The sequence below is a fragment of the Chlorocebus sabaeus genome, chromosome 26 (assembly GCF_047675955.1).
Source record: "Chlorocebus sabaeus isolate Y175 chromosome 26, mChlSab1.0.hap1, whole genome shotgun sequence".
Lineage (NCBI taxonomy): Eukaryota > Metazoa > Chordata > Mammalia > Primates > Cercopithecidae > Chlorocebus > Chlorocebus sabaeus.
In genome coordinates, this window is record NC_132929.1 from 550,620 (window position 1) to 574,895 (window position 24,276).

At 42.3% G+C, this 24,276-nt stretch overlaps 1 protein-coding gene across 7 annotated transcripts in view; it reads left to right on the plus strand.

The window, feature by feature from the left end:
* The window catches only part of LOC103245991 (E3 ubiquitin-protein ligase HERC2), a 219,985-nt gene that overhangs the window by 145,054 nt on the left and 50,655 nt on the right, over positions 1 to 24,276 (plus strand). For all 7 annotated transcript variants that reach the window (XM_008017306.3, XM_073011972.1, XM_008017312.3 and 4 more), the window contains 13 exons: positions 3,489 to 3,600; positions 6,723 to 6,804; positions 6,916 to 7,059; positions 8,434 to 8,524; positions 8,806 to 8,983; positions 9,164 to 9,245; positions 9,334 to 9,505; positions 10,276 to 10,420; positions 11,314 to 11,539; positions 16,248 to 16,419; positions 17,289 to 17,472; positions 18,099 to 18,239; positions 23,259 to 23,450. In XM_008017306.3, the coding sequence (XP_008015497.3) occupies positions 3,489 to 3,600; positions 6,723 to 6,804; positions 6,916 to 7,059; positions 8,434 to 8,524; positions 8,806 to 8,983; positions 9,164 to 9,245; positions 9,334 to 9,505; positions 10,276 to 10,420; positions 11,314 to 11,539; positions 16,248 to 16,419; positions 17,289 to 17,472; positions 18,099 to 18,239; positions 23,259 to 23,450 (1,921 nt within the window). The remainder of the gene's footprint in view (positions 1 to 3,488; positions 3,601 to 6,722; positions 6,805 to 6,915; positions 7,060 to 8,433; positions 8,525 to 8,805; positions 8,984 to 9,163; positions 9,246 to 9,333; positions 9,506 to 10,275; positions 10,421 to 11,313; positions 11,540 to 16,247; positions 16,420 to 17,288; positions 17,473 to 18,098; positions 18,240 to 23,258; positions 23,451 to 24,276) is intronic.

Consider the following 24,276-nt stretch of genomic DNA (forward strand, 5'->3'; position numbering starts at 1 on the left):
ATGTATTTTCCTATGGAAGTTGTATGATATATTTTAAAGCTCTGTTTGCTAAGTATTTTATCATTAATGTTAAAAAATATATTTATTTTGTATTAAGGTGAAATATATATATTGTTTACCATTTTAAATGTACAGTTCAGTGGCATTAAGTACATTCACACTTTTGTGCAACCACCACTACTGTCCGTCTCTAGAATTTCCATATGGTTAGTCTTCTGTCCTGTAATTTTGAGTGCAGTACTTTGTCTTATGACTATTTTCATTTACTCACTCAATTCCTTATTTTGTGTGAGCACTGTGATGATGACTGTTACTGTATTTATTCATTCAACATCTTTTGAACACCTAATGTGGGCCATTCCCAGTTACGTATACTGGGAATACTGTGATGAACATGCAAAATGAAATAAGACAGATACACACATCAGTGTGATGTTAGGGCTTTGGTAAGAGGCAGGAAGAAGTGCATGCAGCCTGTAGAGTGCATTGGAGCAATGATCTGTCAGGACAAGGAAAACTTCCCCCTAGGCCATACATACAGAAGTCGGAATTATTGAAACGAAGTGGGCAGGCAAGGGCGTTTCTGATAGGGAAGACAATATGCAAGGGGAGAAGAATGATATCTGCGAAGTTTTTGTATGCTTGTGCATTTCCCAGGGCATGTATCTAGAACTTGCATGTGCAGGGGCTGCTCTAAGCCTTGTTTACCATCCCAGCAGCAAACAGTGGATAATAACAATGGAGGATAGTCAGTGTCCTCATAGAAGTTGTATTTTCGTAGATAAATTGCTGAAAGTGAAATTGCTGTCAAAGGGTATGCAAAATAAATGGGTTTGTTGTTAACATTCCCAAGGAGCTTTGGATTGCTGGTGTGACCGGGCACAGGAGGCAAGCCGCCAGTGATGGCTGAACTCTGTTGACCAAGACGCCCTGTGCTCTAAGTACTTGGCAGCGTGTGACATAAGGAGACAACAGAACGCTGCCCTGTGGCGTTGTTGAGCGCATTCTATAGACAGAAGTGGGGGTAGCGGCTCTGTTAATAAATCAGGTTATTCTAGGACTCTGATCTTGGCTTTGGATTCTGTCCTGTTTCATTTCAGAAACTTTGTGTAGAAGTTGAAAAGAAAATAGTATCTATAACATTACCTTATCTAGAATATATGTTATACTATATGCTATAGTTCAAACTGATTGCGTCTATAGATACTAATTAAATAGGGACAGTACCAGTTCACTTAGGAAGTCAGTGGGATTTTTAATAAAAGGATTATAGATTAGCATTTTCTTACTCAGTAGCTACTAAAATGAATTGGGCAACATTTTTTGTATTTTTAGTAAAGACGGGGTTTCACCGTATTAGCCAGGATGGTCTCGATCTCCTGACCTCGTGATGCACCCACCTTGGCCCCCCAAAGTGCTGGGATTCCAGGCGTGAGCCACCGCGCCCGGCCGTAAAATTATTAGTACATGTATTGTGTATGTGGAATAACCAAAAATGTTTTGAGCTTTACTTATTCATCAGATTTTTATGTAATTGAATATATTGTCAAAAGAAAAGCTAGATATTTGATTGTAATGGATTTTTTTCTGGTAAGATCACATTGATTAGCCAATAACTTCAGAATGAGTCAGTGGCCCAGGCAGTCTCCTACAGGGCTGGCACCCAACTGGGATGTTCCCACATTGACCACGTACAGCTGGCCTCCACCCTGGCTGATTGATACTTACATGGTGCCAGACATTAAATATCTTGAATATCAGTCCTGGTTTCCTATACGTACATACATACATGTGTGTATGGGAAATATGTATCTATTTTGAGATAGGATCTCACTCTGTCACCAGGCTGGAGTGCAGTGATATGATCTCAGCTCACTGCAACCTCTGCCTCCCAGGTTCAAGTGATTCTCCCACCTCAGTCTCCCAAGCAGCTGGGATTACAGGTGTGTGCTACCACACCTGGCTAATTTTTTGCATTTTTTTTTTTTTTTTGTAGAGATGGGGTTTCACCATGTTGCCCAGGCTGGTCTCCCAACTCCTGGGCTCAAGAAATCTGCCCACCTCGGCCTCCCAAAATGCTAGGATTACAGGTTTGAGCTACCATGCCTGGCCCTCATACATATTTTTAAGTAAAAATGTGTCACAAGATACTTCAATATTTTGTGCATATGCTTGCTCACCTGTGCCTGGTATTAGATGAAAGAGTTTTTCACTTTTATTCCAAAACGTGAAATTTTGAACCCTGAAAGTAAATATTTATTAGTATATAATGTGTGAAAAAAGTGATACCTGTCTAGAAGCCAGTCTCTGGTGCCTTTGGGCATCTATCCTAGCTTATAAAAATAGAGCAAAAGCAAACAAAAAGGTGAAAACCCCAAATACAGAAGAAGCAATTTCTCAGCACTAGGCATCAGACTATCAGCCAAGAAAATCTAACACTGGCCTGTATACTTTTTTCAAGTTGCAAGAATTGGAGCGTTTTGGATGCTGTAGATTAAACTTCTAACCTGCCGGGTGTGGTGGCTCCTACCTGTAATCCCAGCACTTTAGGGGGCTGAGCAGGGAGGATCACTTGAGCCCAGGAGTTCAAGAGCAGCCTTGACGATACAGTCTCTACAAAAAATGCAAAAATTAGTTGGGCATGGTGGTGCATGCCTATAGTCCCAGCTGTACGGGAGGCTGAGGTGGAAGGATTGCTTGAGCCTGGGAGGTTGAAGCTACAGTGAACTGGGATTATGCCGCTGCATTCCAGCCTGAGTGACAGAGCATGACCCTGTCTCAAAACAAACAAAAAATAAATAAACTCCTAACCTGTCGAGGGCAGGTCAGGAAATAGATGAGCAAGGTGGAAAGAGCAAGTCCTCTGGGAAGGAAAGGAGACAAGGACTTTCAGCCTAGCTGGCCGATGATCAGGTGCTTCTGGATGGGGTCCTGGGCAGAGGGTATAAAGGAAGAGAGAAGCATTAGGACATGTGTCTGTATTAAAGTACCTCCATGGTCATGTGGCCACATAGTGTTTTATTCTTTCTGTGGGAAAATAATTGGCCAAACAGATGTCTAGATTTAGGGACATTGCTGCAAGGCCAGGCCCAGCGTGGCTCCTGGGGAGGTTTCCTGTGTCTCTGCAGTGCCATTTGTGGTAGCTGCGCATCTGTTTCCATGGCTTGGAATGATTCCCACATGTTCAAGTTGGTATTTAAGATGAAAGAGAATGTAGTGTATCATCGTTTTCCATCAAAAATAAGAGCTGAAATTAAGTGCTGGTATTAACAGGTAGCATGGTGGTATCTAGAAAATTTGACCCTCCAGATCACTTACTCCTGTACGTGCTTGAGGTTGTATTCTATTAAAGCAAAATTTTAAGAGTTTCTGAAAGTAACCATAAAATTTTGAGTGCTTGAGGTTGCTTTTATTTTTAGTTTTTAAATGTTTTATGCTGAATAACCTCTATTTCTTTCTTTTCTCTCTTTTTTTTTTTGTTTGGTTAGCCTCATTAGAAAGAAGGCTGCTGGGCTGGAATCGGCAGCTACGATAAGAACCAAAGTGTTTGTGTGGGGTCTGAATGACAAGGACCAGCTGGGCGGGCTGAAAGGCTCCAAGGTACGGCCTGCTCCCTGGGACGCAGCAGGGCGGGGCACTCGGCAGCAGCCACACCTCGTGAAGTTTTTATAATAACTGTACGCTCTATATGTTGTACTGTTTCTTTACACGCACTAAAAGACATTATCAAATTACCCCTCAGAAGCGTCTCTCCTTGGAAAATTTCACTTTAGATATAATTGTCTTATTGCAGTCTTGTAAATTAGAAAATAAACTTTTGAAAAGATTTCACAAGTGCATAGACAAAAATTACAGACTATCGATAGATGCATCTTGCCTCCCCTACAATAAACACTTTTGACTATCATGAACAAAATAATGTGGAAAAAAGCCGTAGTGGCACACAGATGAGCGAGTTGTGGTCTCTGTCCTCCAGGTGCTTCGTGCCTGAGATTCTTCAGGGTAAAGTAGCTTGCACAGAGAGAGAAGGCTTTGTGAGCACAGAGACACAAGCAGAATGCACATGTGTGCACATACACACTTGCCTTATTCTTTGCAGGGCTTGTTGTGGGTGGAGAGCGCCATGATCTCATTTACCTTGTCAGTAAACCATGAAGCGTGCATGGGAAGCCGTGCCACGGCCTCCGTGTTCACAACGTCCTTCATCCTCTAGGTACTGGGATGAAAGGTTAATTTGTATTTTGAATTGCTTAGAAGAAAAAGACCATATTTTGAAAAGAATAGGTGTAAGAAATGATGCATTTAAATTGGAGTTGAATTTGGCGTTCCTTATATTACTTAGTGTCTCCTGGCCGAGGAGCCACAAAGCAAATTCCTCTAAATTTTATTGCCCAGAGGCACTCTCTGTGTTCACATGAACTTAGGCTTCCTGTTAGTATTCTGTGAGACATCACATCATACATTTTCCTTATTGCCTGCCCTGTTGAGAAGCTGAGAAATAAAGTTAGAACTCATTCATTTGAACTCTTTCCTTTCAAGGTGTAATAATTTTTATCTGTATTGGAGCAGCCTTGAATTGTATTTGTGTTTCAATGCCCCTGAGCTTGGTTTGGGAAGTGGACAGTGGGCAGTGAGCTGTGAGTGTCTCAGCTGTGGGAGTGCAGAGCTGTCCCGGGGTCCCTGAGGTGCAGGCCATTGGTGGGAGCCCATGACCTTGCTCACTGCCCTACATGGAGTTTTCACTTCAAGGACGGAGTCATCTTTCCACCGTTGTGATGAAAATCCTTTCTTCCACTGCAGTAGTGACTGTTTCACCCATGGAATCATAAAGGGTTTTTTAGACAAAGGGCCCTAGGAATTTTAAATTAAATTACATCCATCTACAATGGGAAATTTAAGTATATAATTTCTTAGAGATGTCAGAGTCAGAATCAGAGAATGAGCAGGACATGACTTGAAATAAGATATAGTCTACAGGTGTGTGTGTTTATCTTTACATTATATGCATAGTCATCCCTCAGTATCCATGGGGGATTTTTTCCGGGACTTGCTGTGGATACCAAGATCTGTGGATGCTCAAGTCCCTGATATAAAACAGTGTAGTGTTTGCATATAACCTATGCACACCCTCCCAAATACTGTATATCATCTTCAGATTACTCAGAATACCTAACACAATGTAAATGGTATGTCAATAGTTGTTATATTACATTGTTAAGGGAATAATGGCAACAAAAATATCTGTACATATTTAGTATAGGTACAATAAAAAATCTTTTCAATCGATGGGTGGTTGAATTCATGGATATGGAATCTATGGAGACAGAGGACCAACTGTATTTTATTTTTTACCTTCTATTATGGAAATGTTCAGATGTACCCAAATAGAGTGAATAGCATCACGAACCCTCATGTCCCTGATACCAGCTTCCATAGTTACCAGCAGCTGTCTACGTTTTTCTGTCTCTGTCCTCTCATTCCCCCAACTCTGGTTTAAAGTAAATCACAGTGTATCATTTCATTTTTAAAATACTCTAGTGTGAATCTCTAAGGGATAACCAATGCCTCTGGTTAATGTAAACATACAGAGTAGTAGCACAGTCATGCGTTACTTAATGATGGGGATACATTCTGAGAAAGTTTTGGTAGAGTGATTTTGTCATTGTTGAAAAATGACAGAGTGTACTTAACACAAACGTAGATGGTGTAGCTTACTATACACTTAAGCTATATGGTATAGCCTGTTGCTCCTCCTAGTACAGTTACAACATGTAACTGTACTGAATATGGTAGGCAGTTGTAACTCAATGGCATTTGTGTATTTAAACATAGAAAAGGTACAGTAAAAATACAGTGTAAAAGATTAAACATGGAACACCTGCATAGGGTACTTACCATGAATAATGGAGTTTGCAGGACTGGAAGTTGCTCTGGGTGAGTCAGTGCACGTTACTATAGACTTTAGAAGCACTATATGCTTTAGGCTACTCTATAAAAAATATTTTTCTTTCTTTAATAATAAATTATTTGTAACTTTACTTTTACTTGTGAACTTTTCGCTTTTTAAAAAACTTTTTGACTCTTATGATAATACTTAGCTTAAAACACAAACACAGCTTTGTACAAAATGTTTTCTTTACATTCTTCTTTTACTTTTTAAACTTTTTAATTAAAAGCTGAGACTGAAACACATACATTAGCCTCGCTAGGATCATAGTGTTACTTCTCTTTCACCCCCACAAAGGAGCTAGCTGTCCTTTCCTATGATGGCCGTGCCTTCTGGAATCCCTCCTGAAGCACCAGCCATAGGCTGTTTTACAGTCGGCTTAAAAAAAAAAAAGTAGAAGGAATACACTCTAAAAGAATGATAGAAAGTATTGCATAGTGAATGTATAGGCCAGTAGCAGTTGTCTGTTATCATTATGAGGTATTAGGGATTGTTGATATGTAGCTGGCAGCACAGAGGCTTGTTGACACAGCATCACCACAGACACATGAGGAATTGGTTGGACTCTGATATTGTCATGGCCAGGACACCACTAGGCAGTAAAGATTTTTCAGCTCCATTATGATCTACTGGGACTGTCATTGTATATGTAGCCTGTGGTTGAGTGAAATGTTATGCAGTGCATGACTGTAATTCCTTGTATCATATAATAAGGTAACATAATTTTAAACATTTAAGTAAAATTTTTTTTTTTCTTAAAAAAATTCTGTTCTAGATAAAGGTTCCTTCGTTCTCTGAGACACTGTCTGCTTTGAATGTGGTACAGGTGGCTGGTGGTTCTAAAAGTTTGTTTGCAGGTATGATTATTCTAATATTAAAAAATTTTTAAATTATGCTTGGCACCAAAAAACAGAAAAGTTTTTACTGTTGTGAAAAGTGAGTCCTCTCCTGGCTGTCGTTCCTTGCAGTGACTGTGGAAGGGAAGGTGTACGCGTGTGGAGAAGCCACGAATGGCCGGCTGGGGCTGGGCATTTCCAGCGGGACGGTTCCCATCCCACGGCAGATCACAGCTCTCAGCAGCTACGTGGTGAAGAAGGTGGCTGTTCACTCAGGTACAAACCAAGCACCAGCAGGCCTGTGTGGATCAGCCTGTTGCTCTTGCTCCATTGTTAACCAAAGCCCTAATTGGTGTCCTTACATTCTTTCTTAAGTTTTTACTTAGTAGGAATAAAAATTGGATAATGTAAATCTCTAGGTGGTCTAGAATTTAGTTATTGCTGCCAAATCAAGTTCTTTGCCTAAAAGCAGGCTGTTTTTCTGAAAAAGAGTCTATAACTTTCTTCAGATTCCCAAAAGTATCTATGAACCCAAGTAATTAGAAAGATCCTTTAAAAAAAAACAGACCACTCTTTCAGTGTAGGGAGTGTTTATTTTGGAAGCACTGTGCTAGGCCTCTGAGGAACGGAACTGAATTAGACACAAAGTTCTAATTCAGTTCATGCCTATGCTGAACGGGGCTCAGTGTCACCCGCGTAACAGGAAATCCAAATGATAGTGGCTTAAGCAATGCAGAGTTTTACTTTTCTCCTTTGTAAAAGTCCAGAGGTGGGGTTAGAGTCCATCCAGCAGGGCTGTGTCTATAAGGAGTGCTGGTCCTTTGTGTCCCCCTTTGTGGGAAGATGGTCTTAGACTAGCTCTGGCCCCCAGAGTCCAGGGCCAGGCCTGGCAGAAGAGGCAGGCACCACATAGTGTGCCCTCCTGCCCATGCAGCCCTCTCTCCAGAGCCCCTCTGAAGCCCCACTCATTTCACGCACCATCTCCTGGGGGTAGAGGAGGCTGGGAAGTGGTGTTTAGCTGAGCACATTTACATGGGGGTTCTGTTGGTAAGGAAGGGGGAGAATGAGCGTTGGGGGATTACAAGCCTGGTCTGCTGTGATGTTCTCAAAGCCCAGGAGTTGGCAGGAACTCACTGTGTAGGAGTGGTCATGCCTTTAATCCTGAGGCAGGTTGTATGGACTTTGAGAATATTCCATGCTGGGGAAAGAGCATCAACTGGCGTGTTTTGGGAAGAGTGGGTATAATGCTAATGCAAATGATTGAATTCACTCTTGAGGTACAGTTCTCAAAAGCTTAAATTGACACTATTTTTACATTTTGTCTAATCACAAATTATTTTTACTTTTTTCATCTAAATTTTGATTTTTCATGTATTTAACATAATAGGAACCCTATTAATAATCAGTATTATTTTGCCTCTTTGCAAATTCTTTCTAGAGTTAAATTTGTAGTTTAGTAAAAATTCACTTATTTGACACATATGTCCCAGAAAGCTTTGCTGCTAACTCCGCTGTTGATCCTGTTGAGTTACTCATTTATTCAGCTCACACTCATTGAGTGTGTGCTACATGCCAGGCAAAATAGGGAGCTATGCTGTGGACTCTCTGTACCCTGCCCTTTGGCAATCCACACATTTGTGCATGTTGCAGGTGGCCGGCACGCGACGGCTTTAACTGTCGATGGAAAAGTGTTTTCGTGGGGCGAAGGTGACGACGGAAAACTTGGACATTTCAGCAGAATGTAAGGGTACTTTCTTTAGTCTCATTTGCTAGTAAGAAACTGTTACGGATACTCTTGAAAGTTATTTTGCAGAAAATTGGAATAGGTTATGGAAATGGATCTTAAACAATTTTTTTTTAACACGGTTGTTTGTGTTTTGGTCTTATCGGTTCTGCTTAAGGTTTGGTAGTTGATCTGTGGATCTTGTGTTGACTACATGTGGATCAGTATAGATGTCTTTTTTCCTTCGTCTCTAAGAAGGGATGGATTGACTGTAGGGAACTGATTTCTTCTTCTTGTAGGAACTGTGACAAGCCAAGGCTGATCGAGGCCCTGAAAACCAAGCGAATCCGAGATATCGCATGTGGGAGCTCGCACAGCGCGGCCCTCACATCCAGTGGAGAACTGTACACCTGGGGCCTCGGCGAGTACGGCCGGCTGGGACATGGGGATAATACGACCCAGCTAAAGCCGAAAATGGTGATTACACGCATTTTTGTTGCTTACAGAAAGCTTACCATCTGAAGATTTGAAGAGAAACTAAACTTCGAGTCTAGGAAAGTTGATAAAGATGTGTGCATGGTTGGCTTTGTCTTTGGGAAATCCCTTGCTTTCTCCGTGCCTGTGCTTGATTCTGTTTTTAAATTTGTAATTGAGTAGGTGAAAGTCCTTCTTGGTCACAGAGTAATCCAGGTTGCCTGTGGGAGTAGGGACGCACAGACCCTGGCTCTGACCGATGAAGGTGAGTGCCTGGCCTGATTCTGTGCTCCTGGGTGGGTAAGAATGATATGAAGCGTTGGCCTGAAGTATATGTATGTTCTTAAACCTAGGTTTGGTATTTTCCTGGGGTGATGGTGACTTTGGAAAATTGGGCCGGGGCGGAAGTGAAGGCTGTAACATTCCCCAGAACATTGAGAGACTGAATGGGCAGGGGGTGTGCCAGATTGAGTGTGGAGCTCAGTTCTCCCTGGCGCTCACCAAGTCTGGAGTGGTGTGGACATGGTACGTAAACATCCTCCCTGTCACAGTGTGCGTGCTTGTGCAGATGCGTGCGGGGAACGTGGGCCTCGTGCCAGGCCCACCCCAGCGTGATTGTGACCTGTCAGGTTCTTACTTATGCATGCGTCTTTGTCCTTTAAAGGATATTGAGTGGGGATTAGTGACAATAGTACAAGAAGAAATTTCCCATTGTAACTGGGTCATTTTGAAAATACTAGAAAAATTTCAGACCACTTACCTTTCCTGTTTGGGTGAGATTTATAGGAAAGATTTCTTCTGCTGAAGCCTAAGGATAAAATGAGAGCAAAATAACCTTCTGAATCCTTTGATCCTGAAAAAGTTAACATGTATTTCTTGTAAAAGCTTATTTTATTAATGTGCAAAAGAGCAGGTGCCCAGACTGGCCTTGAATGGTGTGTCAGGCCTTAGTGCCACTGTCATGACCAGAGGCAGCTTGAGAAAGGTGTATACCAGGTAGTACTTTGGATAAGTGTTTGCAGTAGTGTGTCTTATTTTCAGTCTCTTTATATGAAAACTTACAACAGTAACTTAAATATCGTAAAACATGTATTAAAGTATTAAGGTTTTTCCCAGCTGACTTAATAAGTTAATTTGAATTAATGGTGTATGATTTTGAATGTAAGTTCGAAGACGCTGAGTGCTGTGTGTGATGTCATTGAGCTGGCTGTGAAAGATGTGAGACCGATCGTTTTCTTGTGTAGCATTGTCAGACCATGACGTATTGTAACACTCCACCATTGGCCTTCTCCCAGGGGAAAGGGGGATTACTTCAGGTTGGGCCATGGCTCTGACGTGCACGTGCGGAAACCGCAGGTGGTGGAAGGGCTGAGAGGGAAGAAGATCGTGCATGTGGCTGTCGGGGCCCTGCACTGCCTGGCGGTCACGGACTCAGGGCAGGTAAGGCTGCAGGTGGCCTGGGGGTGGCGTGCCATCCTGACTTGGGGGACTTGGGGGTCACGACATGGTGCTCGTCCTGTTGAAATCGCAGCTGTTGATGAAATCAGCCGAATCTTACTGCTTGAAGAACCATGAGGGCAGGACGCGTCCCTTTTGCCCACTGGTGTATCTGCCTGGTCGGCTGCAGGGGTTGGGGGGCGGGGTCCTCAGAAAGACACGTTCCCATTCTGAAGTCTGCGTGAAAAGTGTGTGGAAAGATTGTTATTCTTGAAGATGCTCCTACTGCAAGGTATTAGCAAGACTTTCCTTTAGAGAATTGCTAACTGGCGAGGAGGGATCCATGCCTCGTTTTAGAGACAGAGCTACTGCCTGACAAGTGTTACTGTTTCTTCTGCTTGTGGGAGCATGTCCTATGACTGGCTTGTGGATATTCAATTTAAAATTTTATTTATGAAAGCAAAATTACCATTACTGTTTTTGAGTCAAAATGAATTATACTTTATAATTCTACAAGGCCAAGAAGCAACTTACTTGAAAAATGAGCATATTGTTTTTGGTCATTTTTCTTTGCAAAATAACAGGGAAAAAAATTATTGCACTTAGTTGAAGAGAGGACCTTCTGTGTGTCTTGCAACAAAGCAGAATTGGATTAATATTAAGAAAATACTCCTTTTATAGGTATCATCAAGCGTTTTCATGGTTAGATTTTCTTCAGAATTGTTGTACACTGATGCCATTTCGTAAGATTGTGAAATGGTTTGTTTTCACCTTTAAGAACTCAATTCTTTCAACTACCGTGGCATACACGTTAAGCATTTTGAAGTAAAAATTACATTAAAGAAAATGTCCTGAAATGTTGAAAAATTATAAGCATTTTCCCCCCTCGTAAACAGGTGTATGCTTGGGGTGACAATGACCATGGCCAGCAGGGCAATGGCACGACCACGGTTAACAGGAAGCCCACACTCGTGCAAGGCTTAGAAGGCCAGAAGATCACGCGCGTGGCTTGCGGGTCGTCCCACAGTGTGGCGTGGACAACCGTGGATGTGGCCACGCCCTCTGTCCACGAGCCCGTCCTCTTCCAGACTGCAAGAGACCCTTTAGGTGCTTCCTATTTAGGTAACACAGATTTGTGTCTTCTCTGAGATTTTTCTGTAGATTACAGCAACCTTACAGATTTATTTAATTGTGCCAACACATTAGAGGTTGTAGTGCTGTGTTAACTGCATTATGAATCTAAAGACACAGAAGAATTAGGGTGTGCTCTCATGCGATTTATCCATGCTGGAATGAAAATTGTAGAAGAAAGTATGTTGCTGATTCTTGTATTTATGATCAGGTAAACTCACAGCGCTGTACTTGTGTGTAAACAGGACTCCTAATTGCCTGAGAGATACAGGCACTGTAGTGGGCTCTTTCGTATTTTTTAACAGCTTTATTCAGTTATTATTGACATATAATAAACTGCATCTATTTTAAGTATACATTTTGATCAACTTTGAAATATATGTGATCCATGAAAGCATCACCACAATCAAAGATAATGAACTCATACACTACTCTAGCATTTCTCTCTGGCCCTTTGTACCCATCTCCCTTTTGCTTTTAACTCCCCTCCTCGTTCCTGCCATTTGCACCAACTTAATTTCTGTCACTGTAGATCAGTTTACATGTTTTCTTTTTGTTGTTGTTTGGTTGGGTTTTTGTTTGTTTGTTTGTAGACAGGGTCTCACTCTGTCGCCTAGGCTGGAGTGCAGTGGCATGATCTTGGCTCACTGCAGCTCCCACCTCAGCCTCCTGAATAGCTGGGACTACAGGCACATGTCACCATACCAGGCTAATTTTTGTTTGTTTGTTTGGTGGAGACAGGGTTTTGCCATGTTGCTCAGGTTGTTCTTGAACCCCTGAGCTCAAGTGATCCTCCCACCTCGGCCTCCCAAAGTGCTGGGATTATAGGCAGGAGCCACTGTGGTAGGCCAGTTTGCATGTTTTACAGCTTACTATAAATGGAATCATACAGCATGTACTCTTTTTACAAATCTTACTTTTTCCACTCAGCATAATAATTTTGAGATTCACTTATGTTGCATGTATCAGTAGTTTATTCTTTTTAAATTGTTGAATAGCATCTTAAGATAAACAAATGCAATTTGCTGTTGGTGAATGTTTGGGCTATTTCCAGTTTTTGACTGTACAAGTGAAATTGCTATTGGACATTTCCATACAAGTTTGTGTATGGACATCCACTTGAAATTCTCTTGGGTAAACTCCTAGGAGAAGAGTGGTTGGATCATATGGTAGGTGTATGTCTAGCTTCTTAAGATCGCTACATACTGTTTTGCAAAGTGGATGTTCCAGAGGTCCACATCCTCCACATTTTTGTCAACCCTTGATATGTTCAGTCTTTTAGTTGTACTGATAGATGTATGGTGGTATCTCATTGTGGTTTTAATTTGTATTTCCCTAGTAACTAATGATCTCAAGCATCTTGTTTATTTACGAATTAGATACCTTTTTTGGTCAATGTCCGTTCAAGTCTTTTCCCATATTTAAGTAGGTTGATTGTTTTCTCACTGAGTTTGAGAGTTCCTTATATATTCTGGGTTACAAGTCCTTTGCCTGATATATAAGTTGCTAATATTTTCTGTCATTGTGACTTGTCATTTTATTCTCTTCATAGGTGAATCTTAAAGATTAGAAGTTTTTAATTTTGATGAAGCCTAGTTTATTCATTTTATTCTTTTGTAGAGCGTACTTTTGATGTTGTGTCTACAAAACCTTTGTCTCACTCAAGATTATATTCTCTTTCTGTGTTCTGTTATAGAAGTTTTTAGATATGTGTATCTATGACCAGTTGATTAAATTTTATGTATGGTGGGAGGTTCAGATTGAAAGGCTTTTTCTGGCTTGATTGTCCAGTAGTTTCAGTTGTATTTGTTGAAAAACTTTGCTTTTCCTACTGAATTGCCTTTTGCCTTTGTCAGAAATCAGTTGTCTATGGATGTATGGATCTCTTTCTGAACTCTCAGTACTGTTTTTATTTGGATTTTGGTGGCAATGTCACATTGTCTTGATTACTACAGCTTTATAAAATACCTGAACTCAAGTTGCAACAGTTCTTTCGCTTTGTTCTTTTTCAAATATATTTTGGCTGTTGTAGTCCCTTTGCATTTCCATATAACTTAAAATGAGCTTGTCATTTTTTTTTTTTTTTTTTTTTTTTTTGAGACGGAGTCTCGCTCTATCGCCCAGGCTGGAGTGCAGTGGTGTAATCTCGGCTCACTGCAGGCTCCGCCTCCCAGGTTCACACCATTCTCCTGCCTCAGCCTCCAGTGTAGCTGGGACTAAAGGCGCCGCCACTGCGCCCGGCTAATTTTTTGTATTTTTAGTAGAGATGGGGTTTCACCATGTTAGCCAGGATGGCCTCGTGATCCACCCGCCTCGGCCTCCCAAAGTGCTGGGATTACAGGCGTGAGCCACCGCACCCGGCCGAGCTTGTCGGTTTTTATAAAACCGCTTGCTTGGGGTTTTGCTGTGAATCGCATTCATTCTGTAAGTCAGTGTGGAAAGGATGGATTCACAGTATTCAGTCTTCTAACCCATGAACACAGTGTTTCTCTTTATTTGTTAGGTGTTTAGTTTCTCTCAGCAATGTTTTCTAGTCCCAATGTTGTATAGGTCTTGCATATCTTTTGTTAGATTATCTCTAAGAATTTCAGATTATTAAATGGTCTTTTAAAAATATCATTTTTTTCCTATTGTATGGGAATATTCACATTGCTCCTTGCTAGCATGTAGAAATAAATATAATTGCTTTTTTTTTTTTTTAAGTGAACCTCATCTTGTCATACAAATATTTTGTTTTTTTCCCTTATCTCTCAGGAGGGGACATTTCTCCAGCTAGAAATGTCTAGAGGACACATTTCTCTAGCAGCATCTGCTTTTATGAATAACTGGAATGTGATCTTCTGGCTGTGTTAGTTACTGACTGTATGAACTGAGGCGAGTGACTTCGCCTTCCTGTGCTGTCTTCTTTTCTGGCGTAGATGAAGATAAAGCTTGACTCTCGTCTTCTCCTTTCTGGTTCAAATTAGTGTCTTCTTAACATATAGCTCTTTTCATGTCACATTATTTGTATAACTTTTGAGTTTGGCTTTTTCCACTCAGCCTAATCCTCTGGAGATTCATCCAAGTTGTTACATATTACATAGTTTGTTCAGTATTCCATCAAATACTCAACCATTGAAGGGCGTTTGAATTATTTCTAGGTTTTGGCTAATACAAATAAAACTGCTATGTCATTCATATACAGGTGGATGTGAAAATTCACTTTATGTGAAAATAAGTTCTTATTTCTTTGACATAAATGCCCAAAAGTGTGATTGCTGGTCATATGGTAATTATGTTTAGTTTGGTAAGAAACTGCCAAACTGTTTTCTGGAATGGCTGTACCATTTTATAATCTCATTAGCAGTGGAGGATGATCCAGTTTTTCCCATATCCTCACCATCTTTTTAAAACGTAGCCATGCTGGTAGATAGGTCATTGTATCTCATTGTGATCTGAATTTATATTTTCCTCATGGCTAATTATGTTAAACATCTTTTCATGTGCTTGTTTACTGTCCGTATCTCCTCTTTGGTAAAATATGTCTTCATGCCCTTTTCTAATTGGCTTTTTTTTCTGTTGAGTTTAGAGAGTTCATTATATATTCTAGATATTTCTAGTCCTTTGGCAGATGTGTGTTATGCAAATGTTTTCTCCTGATCTCTAGCTTGTATTTTCATTTCCTTTCATAAAACAAAAGTGTTTAATTTTGATGAAGTCTAATTCATCAGTTTTTTCTTTTGTAGGTCATACTTTTGGTGTCGTCTATTTTTGCCTAGTGCTAGATCCTAAAGACCGTGTCCTATTTTTTTCTAAAAGATTTATAGTTTTGTATTTTCTACTTAAGTCATGATCCATTTGGATTTAATTTTGCATAAGGTGTAGACTTAGGCTGAAGTTTGGGTTTTTTGCCTACAGACGTCCAGTTGCTCCACCACCACGTGCTGAAAGGCTGTCCTGCCTCCGCTGAGTTGCTTTTGTGTATTTGTCAACAGTCAGTGAGGCGTATTTGTGTGGTTCTGTTTCTGGGTTCACTGTTTATTCCGTAGATTCTTATGCCAGTACCACACAGTTTTGGTTATGGTATTACAACAACTTTTGAGATTGGGTAGACTCGTTCCTCCTCCTTATTTTTCTATTTCTATTCTTGTTCCTTTGCCTTTCCATATACATTTTAGAATAATCTTGACAAAAACTCTTGTGGGAATTCTGGTAGGAATTGCATTAAATCTGTGTATCAATTTGGATGAGTTGACACAGACACATGTCCCAGCTCCACCTGGCTCCCTCCCCCTGCGGAGACCTGGGAGTTTGCAGGGAAGCGAACCTGATGAGACTTTATTGGTGAATATCTTCTCTCTTTATTGTTTTGTATTCTTTTTTGTCTTGCCTTACTAGGCTAAGAAAACACAGGTAGTAATTGTAGCATTTTCATAGCTTATATGTATATAACATAAACGTTTGTAAGTGCATTTTATATAAGCATCTACATCTTTTTACAGTTACAGTGAAATTTTGCTGAAAATAGCTTCTTTATCAAAGTATGGATAAGTGGTGTTCTTATTCTGAAGGCCTGTGAATGAGCCTAATAGGTGCTCTGTGAAATAGCAAAATGCAGATTGCAGTGTGTTTTGGAACTAACCTATAAGGTCAGATTTTACAGAAATAGAGGAAACTGTGATCTTAAAAACAAAATGCACATTTTATTTTTCCCTTATAGGCGTGCCTTCAGATGCCGATTCTTCTGCTGCCAGTAATAAAATAAGTGGTGCAAGTAATTCTAAGCCGAATCGCCCTTCTCTCGCCAAGATTCTCTTGTCACTGGATGGAAATCTGGCCAAACAGCAGGCCTTATCGCATATTCTTACAGCATTGCAAATCATGTATGCCAGGTAGGGTTCTGTAGTAATTTTTGAAATTCTGCAATTATGTGATTTTTTTTCTTTTAGTTGATCAGATGTCTCCAAGAATGTCGTATTATTGTCTTTAAATGCTGTGTGTTGTAAGTCGCGTGTTCTTTGATGGTAATTGATCATATCTTCGTGTGTGTTTTAATGGGCATTGAAATATGAATTCGAAAACTAACTTGAACATTTTCACTATTCTTTTTGACCAGTAGACTCTAACAATTAATATTTGGGGGAAGAAAAGAAGAATTAGGTGATACTAATTTATAGTGATGTCTAAGACGACTTAGCATCCCCTTCGCTCACTTGAGAAGGCTGAGTTTTGCCAATGCGGCATTTTGCAGTATTTTTCTGCTGCTTTTCCACAGCCTAGATAAGTTGCCAATCTACTAATGTATCACACCTATGGACCTGACGGGTGTATTTACATAGGAAAATTAGTTTCAGAACAAAAACAGTCATTCAGTAGAGGCCATTGAGTCCTAGCTGCCCAGTATGTGGCTTTCAGTAAACACAAAATTGCCTCTTGGTCAATTATCCAGCCCTCAGGCTCTCACAGCAGCCCAAGAGGATTTCTCAGGGAGAGCCAGAGTCTCATTCTGGTCTGATTTTTATGTTTGGCAGTTTTTCACCTGCTATTACTCTGGTTTTTCAAATAAATAAAATCCAGAGTAAACATTTTAGCTATTAGCCCAAGGATACAGGTAATAATGTTTAGTTTCCAAAACTCTTTTACATATATTCAATAAAAATGAGGAAATGCCTCAGTATGTGTGCTAGTCCTGCCTCACCACTTCCTGTGGTGCTGTGGAGAAGGGGCAGCTCACCCCAGGCCGGGCTTTGTGTCCTGACAGAGATGCTGTTGTCGGGGCCCTGATGCCAGCTGCCATGATTGCCCCGGTGGAGTGCCCCTCGTTCTCCTCCGCGGCCCCGTCCGACGCGTCTGCCATGGCTAGTCCCATGAATGGAGAAGAATGCATGCTGGCGGTTGATATGGAAGACAGGCTGAGTCCAAATCCATGGCAAGAAAAGAGAGAGGTAAAAGCAACCTTAGATCAGAAGGTAAAAGGTGGCTACTTTGTGTCTAGGAAAGTCTCATTCTGTCATTTAGTTTAGGCTGTTTCTGTGCCTCTCACTTTGATTTTTGGCGTTACTTAGAAGAATATTCTCTGTAAAGGAGCTTTTAAAGTGCTTAAGTGGAATTAGATTTCTTTTTTTAAAAAATCTAATTCGAAAAATCTTTTTTTAAAAATTTTTTTTAAAAAAAATCTAATTCAAAAAATCATTAAGTGCAAGTTCACAGTCCTTTATCTGCAATTCTGAAACCTTAAAGTTCTGATGGTCAAGAATTTTAGTGACTTATTTTGGGGGAAAAAACCAACTTGAAGATAACATGAACTCATTTTAGTCTGGTTCATGGACCTGCTGTGAATATTAATAGTTTTTCTTGAAACTATGAGTGTACTTGACTTTGCACAACTGTCGTAGGCCCAACTGGGGGTGGTAGTGGCTATGTCAGGTAGGCAGCATGTTACCTCTGTAAACTCTGGAACATTCTAAACAGTCCAAGTAGTTTTAGATAAAGCATTTGGGACTTGCGTAGGAAATATGTTATGTTGTTGAGTTTTTCCCCTTACGTCGCCTACTGTGCATTCTTCGACTAGATTGCTTCCTCTGAGGATGCGGTGACCCCCTCTGCAGTGACTCCATCGGCCCCCTCAGCCTCCGCTCGGCCATTTATCCCTGTGACGGATGACCTGGGAGCCGCAAGCATCATTGCAGAAACCATGACCAAAACCAAAGAGGTGAAGAGGCATTCTTCTTCAACTTTGTATTGTGGAATAGTCTTAAATGTACACAGAAGTAGGAATAGTACTTAGGAGTGGAACACAGTTGATTCCTATCCCATTCCCCTGGGCTTTCCACTTGTTATAGCATCTTTGACGCGTTTGCGAGGATGTTGCAGGACACAGTCCCTGTCACCGCTTCCTGCCGACACAGTCCCTGTCACCGCTTCCTGCTGACACAGTCCCTGTCACCGCTTCCTGCTGACACAGTCCCTGTCACCGCTTACCGCCGACACAGTCCCTGTCACCGCTTACCGCCGACACAGTCCCTGTCACCGCTTCCTGCTGACACAGTCCCTGTCACCGCTTACCGCCGACACAGTCCCTGTCACCGCTTACCGCCGACACAGTCCCTGTCACCGCTTACCGCCGACACAGTCCCTGTCACTGCTTCCTGCCGACACAGTCCCTGTCACCGCTTCCTGCCGACACAGTCCCTGTCACTGCTTCCTGCCGACACAGTCCCTGTCACCGCTTCCTGCCGACACAGTCCCTGTCACTGCTTACCGCCGACACAGTCCCTGTCACTGCTTCCTGCTGACACAGTCCCTGTCACCGCTTACCGCCGACACAGTCCCTGTCACCGCTTCCTGCCGACACAGTCCCTGTCACTGCTTCCTGCTTCCACGTATATTCCTTGAGTGTCAGGACTACAGCTTGATCCAGGATTACTTTCAAACCCAGACATATTTGGATTTTGCTCATCATCCCAATAGTATCCTTATAGGTCTAGCACCCAACCTAGGATTGCACACTGCCTCTTTAGTCTTCAGTGTGGAACAGTCCTTCGTTTTGACAGACACCACAGGAGTGGTGCAGAATTCTCAGAGCCGCCGCTGGGACTCAGGTGTTGCTGATTTGCTGCATCATTGGTGAGATAGCGCAGGAGTGGTGCAGAATTCTTCTCAGTGCCTCTGCTGGCACTCGGGCATTTCTGATTTGCTGCATCATTGGTGAGCTAGCGCAGGAGTGGTGCAGAATTCTTCTCAGTGCCTGTGCTGGCACTCGGGCATTTCTGATTTGCTGCATCATTGGTGAGATAGCTTATCACTTGGTTAAGAGTCTCCGCCAAGTTTCTCCACTGGAAATCAGTAAGTGTGTTTAGTACTCATGGGGAGACACTTTTGAGATTATGTCAATGTCTTGTTCCTCATTATACTTTTACCTCCCAGTTTTTAGCATCTTAAAGATTCTAGCTGAATCCATTATTACTGTGGTGGTTGTCACATTTTCATTTTTCACATTTATTGTTACTTCTGGTTGTAATTGTTGCCATTCTTTTGCAAGAGAAGGCTTTCCCGTCTCATCCGTCTGTCTTCTACCTACCTACCTACCTACCTACCTTTCTGTCTGTCTGTTTATATTGTGTAGATTCAGGAGTTCCTGTTTTAGTCAAATAGTGACATTTGTTACTCTCATTATTTGACACCCAAATTGTCCCAGACTTGGTCATTGGGACTCCTGTGGACTGGTCATTGGGACTCCTGTCATTGGGACTCCTGTGGACTGGTCATTGGGACCTGGTTATTGGGACTCGCGTGGACTGGTCATTGGGAACCCTGTGGACTGGTTCCATTGTCTGATGTGTCCCCGTAATTCTTAGGGGTCTTCCTTCATTTCTGGCACAACAGTGTGCTCAAGACTCATCTTTCACCTACCCTGCCCCTGCCTGGAATCAGCCATTTCTCCAAGAAGCCATGGTTCCTGCTAGTGACTTGTAGGATTTGGAAACCAAGATCTGGGTGCTTGCTAAGCTAATTGTTACTGAGTGTGGTTGGTTAGGCCCGCTCAGCAAATAGATCTATACACACGAGCATTTATTTATCCTTCTGCATTTATCTATATAATAAAAACCATTAACAGCCCAAATCAATACTTTTAATTCCAGTCCAGTACCACAGGGCTTATTCCTACTCTCCCTCTTTCCATATTTTTTTGGTGTAGAATGCTTTTATATGTTGCTAGATTTGGTTTGCTGCTATTTTGTTGAAGATTTTTACATCTGTATTCATAAGGGATACGACTCTGTAGTTTTCTTGTGATGTCTTTGCTTTGGGTATTATGGCAATATTGGCTTCATAGATTGGAGTGTGTTCCTTTCTCCTGTTTTTTGGAAGAGTTGGTGAAGGACTGGGGTTAATTCTTTAAGTAGTTGGTAGAATTGTATCTGCTCTTCTGGCATATTCCCATCATTCTTTGAGTATTTCCTTTTTGGCACAACACAAAATTCCAGGTTCAACAAGATGTTTTAGGCTCCAACATAGGAATCAGTTACTTCTCTGACAAGTCCTAGTTCTTCTGGTGGAGAAGGGCATTTAGAGGTCAAGATCTGGGCCCTTCGTGTGCTTGTCGCTGTTTGGGTGACAGAGCTAGAGAATGAATATGTGTGCCTGTAACATAGTAGGTACATACATCAGTGTTTTGTTTTGTTTTGTTTTAGACAGGGTCTTGTTCTGTTGCCCAGGCTGGAGTACAGTGGCACAATCTTGGCTCACTGCAGCCTCAACCTCCTGGTCTTAAGCCGTCCTCAGCCTCCCAAGTAGCTGGAACTATAAGTATGCACCACCACATCTGGCTAATTTTTGTATTTTTTTCTTTCTTTTTTTTTTTTTTTTTAGAGATAGGGTTTCACCATGTTGCCCAGGGTGGTCTTGGGCTGGGCTCAAGTGATCTGCCTGCCTCATCCTCTCAAAGTGCTGGGATTACAGGCATGAGCCACCGTGTTTGGCCCACATCAGTATTTATGTTGTTATAAATTTATGTATATGGAAAACCACCGGTTCACACCAATATGATTGATTCTAATCCAACTAGGATTCATTCTAGTTTTCACTCTTTCTGTATTTATAACTTTCTTCTCTGAAAGTGGGAAACCTGGCTCCTGTCATCACCAGGCTGTTTACTTACAGTTCAGTCCCCTTAGATAATCAACCTCCGATCTTGGCTGTCCCCCACTCCGTGGTGGGCACCCTTCTTCCTCTGTACAGCCTCTGGCACTCCACGGTCACCCTACGTGACCTCTGGCCCTCCTACCACCTCCATGTTGACCCAGAGTGTGGCACCTTCCTCACTTGGCCTGGCCCTCCCTCTCCAACCCCCCATGTGCGGATGCCCTTGCCAGCCCGCCAGGGTGCTCCCCACACCAGGCCAGCCCCTGCTCATGTGTACTCCCTTGCCAGCCTTCCCACCTTGGGGACAAACACTTTATTTTTAATTACATTTGGAACCCTTGATTTATTATGCTGTTACTGCTGGCAGAAAATATGTCCTACGGAAATTATTGATAACCATCCATGGTAAAAAGAAAGCCTCTATTTATGAATTAGGTGCTTGGAATCAACTTCTCATTTTTGGCAGTCTCCTGGTTTGAGGATTTAATGCAGCACTTACTCGAGGAAGGCAACATTTTTGTTTTTAGGTAAAAGGTTAATATGATTTCTTTCCCCCCAATTTATTTATAAGACATAGGCATTATCCAAGTTGTAACCCTGTATTTCTATTATTTCAATTTTGGCTTGACTCATGAATTTAAGGCAAAGAAATTTTAATATTAGTGTTAAGCTATAATTCATATTTCAGGATATGCCACTCGTGATTTTCTTCCTTAGCAATTCTTTTAGACATATTTTCTTTGTGTGTGTGCATGTTTTTAAGACACCCTCATTAAAAAAAATTTTTTTGATCCACCAGCTGTGGATCACCGGTGATCTTGTGCTGGGTTTCATCCTAGTAGACAGGATGAAAAAAAATGGTAGGTACATTTCAATCTCAAGACTAAAGATATTCTTGTTGATATGTTTCGCCGAATGCTTTGCTGTCCTTCAGTGAATTATGTTCTGGAATGTCATCATTTATAATGAATTTCACTTACTCCTTGGGTCTCCATGCAGAGGCAGGAGCAAGATCTGTTTCCCTAAAGGGAGAAGAACCTTGTTCCTAAATCCAGGGACCCTGGTTGGGTCATGTTCCCCTTAAGGGGAACATGTGGGGCTGTCCTTCCCCCAGCTTGTTTATGTTTGTGGAAAGAGTCACACTGGATTTGCTGAGGTCCAGAAAGCAGGAGAGAAAAGAGGCACTTCCCTGGCTCTTGTTCTTCCTCTGGGGAGCCAGACTGTGCCTGGGGGAGGAGAAGGGGTTGACATACCCCTGCTCCGTACAGCAGTTCCCATGCTGGGTCAGAAGCAGTGGAAGTCCCTGGCTCTGACAAGGGCCTTTCCACTTTCCCCAAGTTCAGTCCCGACGCTGCCCTCCGGGAGGCTCCTGTGTGCTGACAAGCCAGGGAGGGGGGCGGCCATCCTGGGCAAGGCACCTCCGTGGGGTGGGAGCGGGGGTGCAGTGATGCTGTGGATTGGCTCATAGCAAACAAGGACAGGAGGTGAAGGATCAAGATGCAGTATGTTTAGGCTACCAGGGCAGGAATGGGAAGTACACGAGTGGTAATGAGAAGACTTTTATGTATGATGTTTTCGGTGAAACCAAGGGGAGAGAGACTGTGGAGAGCTTGTTACATGCCAGTGAGTCATTTGAAATAAGATTCCAGGAAAGAATTATGGAGAGGATCTAGACAAAATATATACAACTATAGAATACAAATGTAGTTTATAAACGATTCCAAGCATACCTTATGGGTAGATTATACAGGATGCAGCTTCATTCCAAAACTCCCCCTGTAGTATCTGCCTGTGCTCCAAACTTGGACCCCATAATAAATTGTCATTTCTTTGTAGCTTAAGTCATCCCTTTTTGATAAATGCTATTGGTAATACAACAGTTCATTGGTCTTGAAAACAGAGTACATGGCTTGGTGGAGATTTTAGGGGCCATCATTTCTTAATCTGTTTTTTTAAGGTCTTAAACACCTTCAAGTTTCTTAGTTGTTGGTATACATGTGTTCTCTGAGTTTGTGGGTAAACTGGTGATTCTTTATCTCTTAACATATCATTCCTCATGTTAATTGTTGGATGTCATTTGACTTAGGATGTTGAAAGCCAAAATAAAGCAGCGGGTCTGGAGCCTCAGGCCTTGGATGAGTTCACCAGTCTGCTGATCGCGGATGACACCCGTGTGGTGGTGGACCTGCTCAAGCTGTCGGTGTGCAGCCGGGCCGGGGACAGGGGCAGGGACGTGCTGTCTGCGGTGCTTTCCGGCATGGGGACTGCCTACCCGCAGGTGAGTCTCAGGGAGGGCCGGGCCGTCTGACCCTACCTCCTCCACATGGCGCCAACCTCCTCTCCAAGGGAGAGCAGCTGTGGATCACCGGTGATCTTGTGCTGGGTTTCATCCTAGTAGACAGCAGGTTAGGAGCACTCCTTTAGGACAAAACATTTTAGCATTTACCGCAGTGACATCCTTTACCTGTTTTTTGTTGTTTGTTTTTTTGAGACGGAGTCTTGCTCTGTCGCCCAGACTCGAGTGCAGTGGCGCGATCTCGGCTCACTGCAAGCTCCGCTTCCCAGGTTCACGCCATTCTCCTGCCTCAGCCTCCTGAGTAGCTGGGACTACAGGCGCCCGCCACCACACCCGCTAATTGTTTTTGTATTTTTAGTAGAGACGGGGTTTCACTGTGTTAGCCAGAATGGTCTTGATCTCCTGACCTCTTGATCCACCTGCCTCGGCCTCCCAAAGTGCTGGGATTACAGGCGTGAGCCATCGCGCCTGGCCCCTTTACCTGTTTTACAACTGATTTGTGCATCTTTTTTTTTTTTTTTTTTTTTGAGACGGGGTCTTACTCTGTCACCCAGGCTGGAGTGCAGTGGCGCGATCTTGGCTCACTGCAACCTCCGCCTCCCGGGTTCACGCCATTCTCCTGCCTCAGCCTCCTGAGTAGCTGGGACTACAGGCCCCCGCCACCTCGCCCGGCTAATTTTTTTTGTGTTTTTTAGTAGAGACAGGGTTTCACCGTGTTAGCCAGGATGGTCTCAATCTCCTGACCTCGTGATCCACCCGTCTCGGCCTCCCAAAGTGCTGGGATTACAGGCGTGAGCCACCGTGCCTG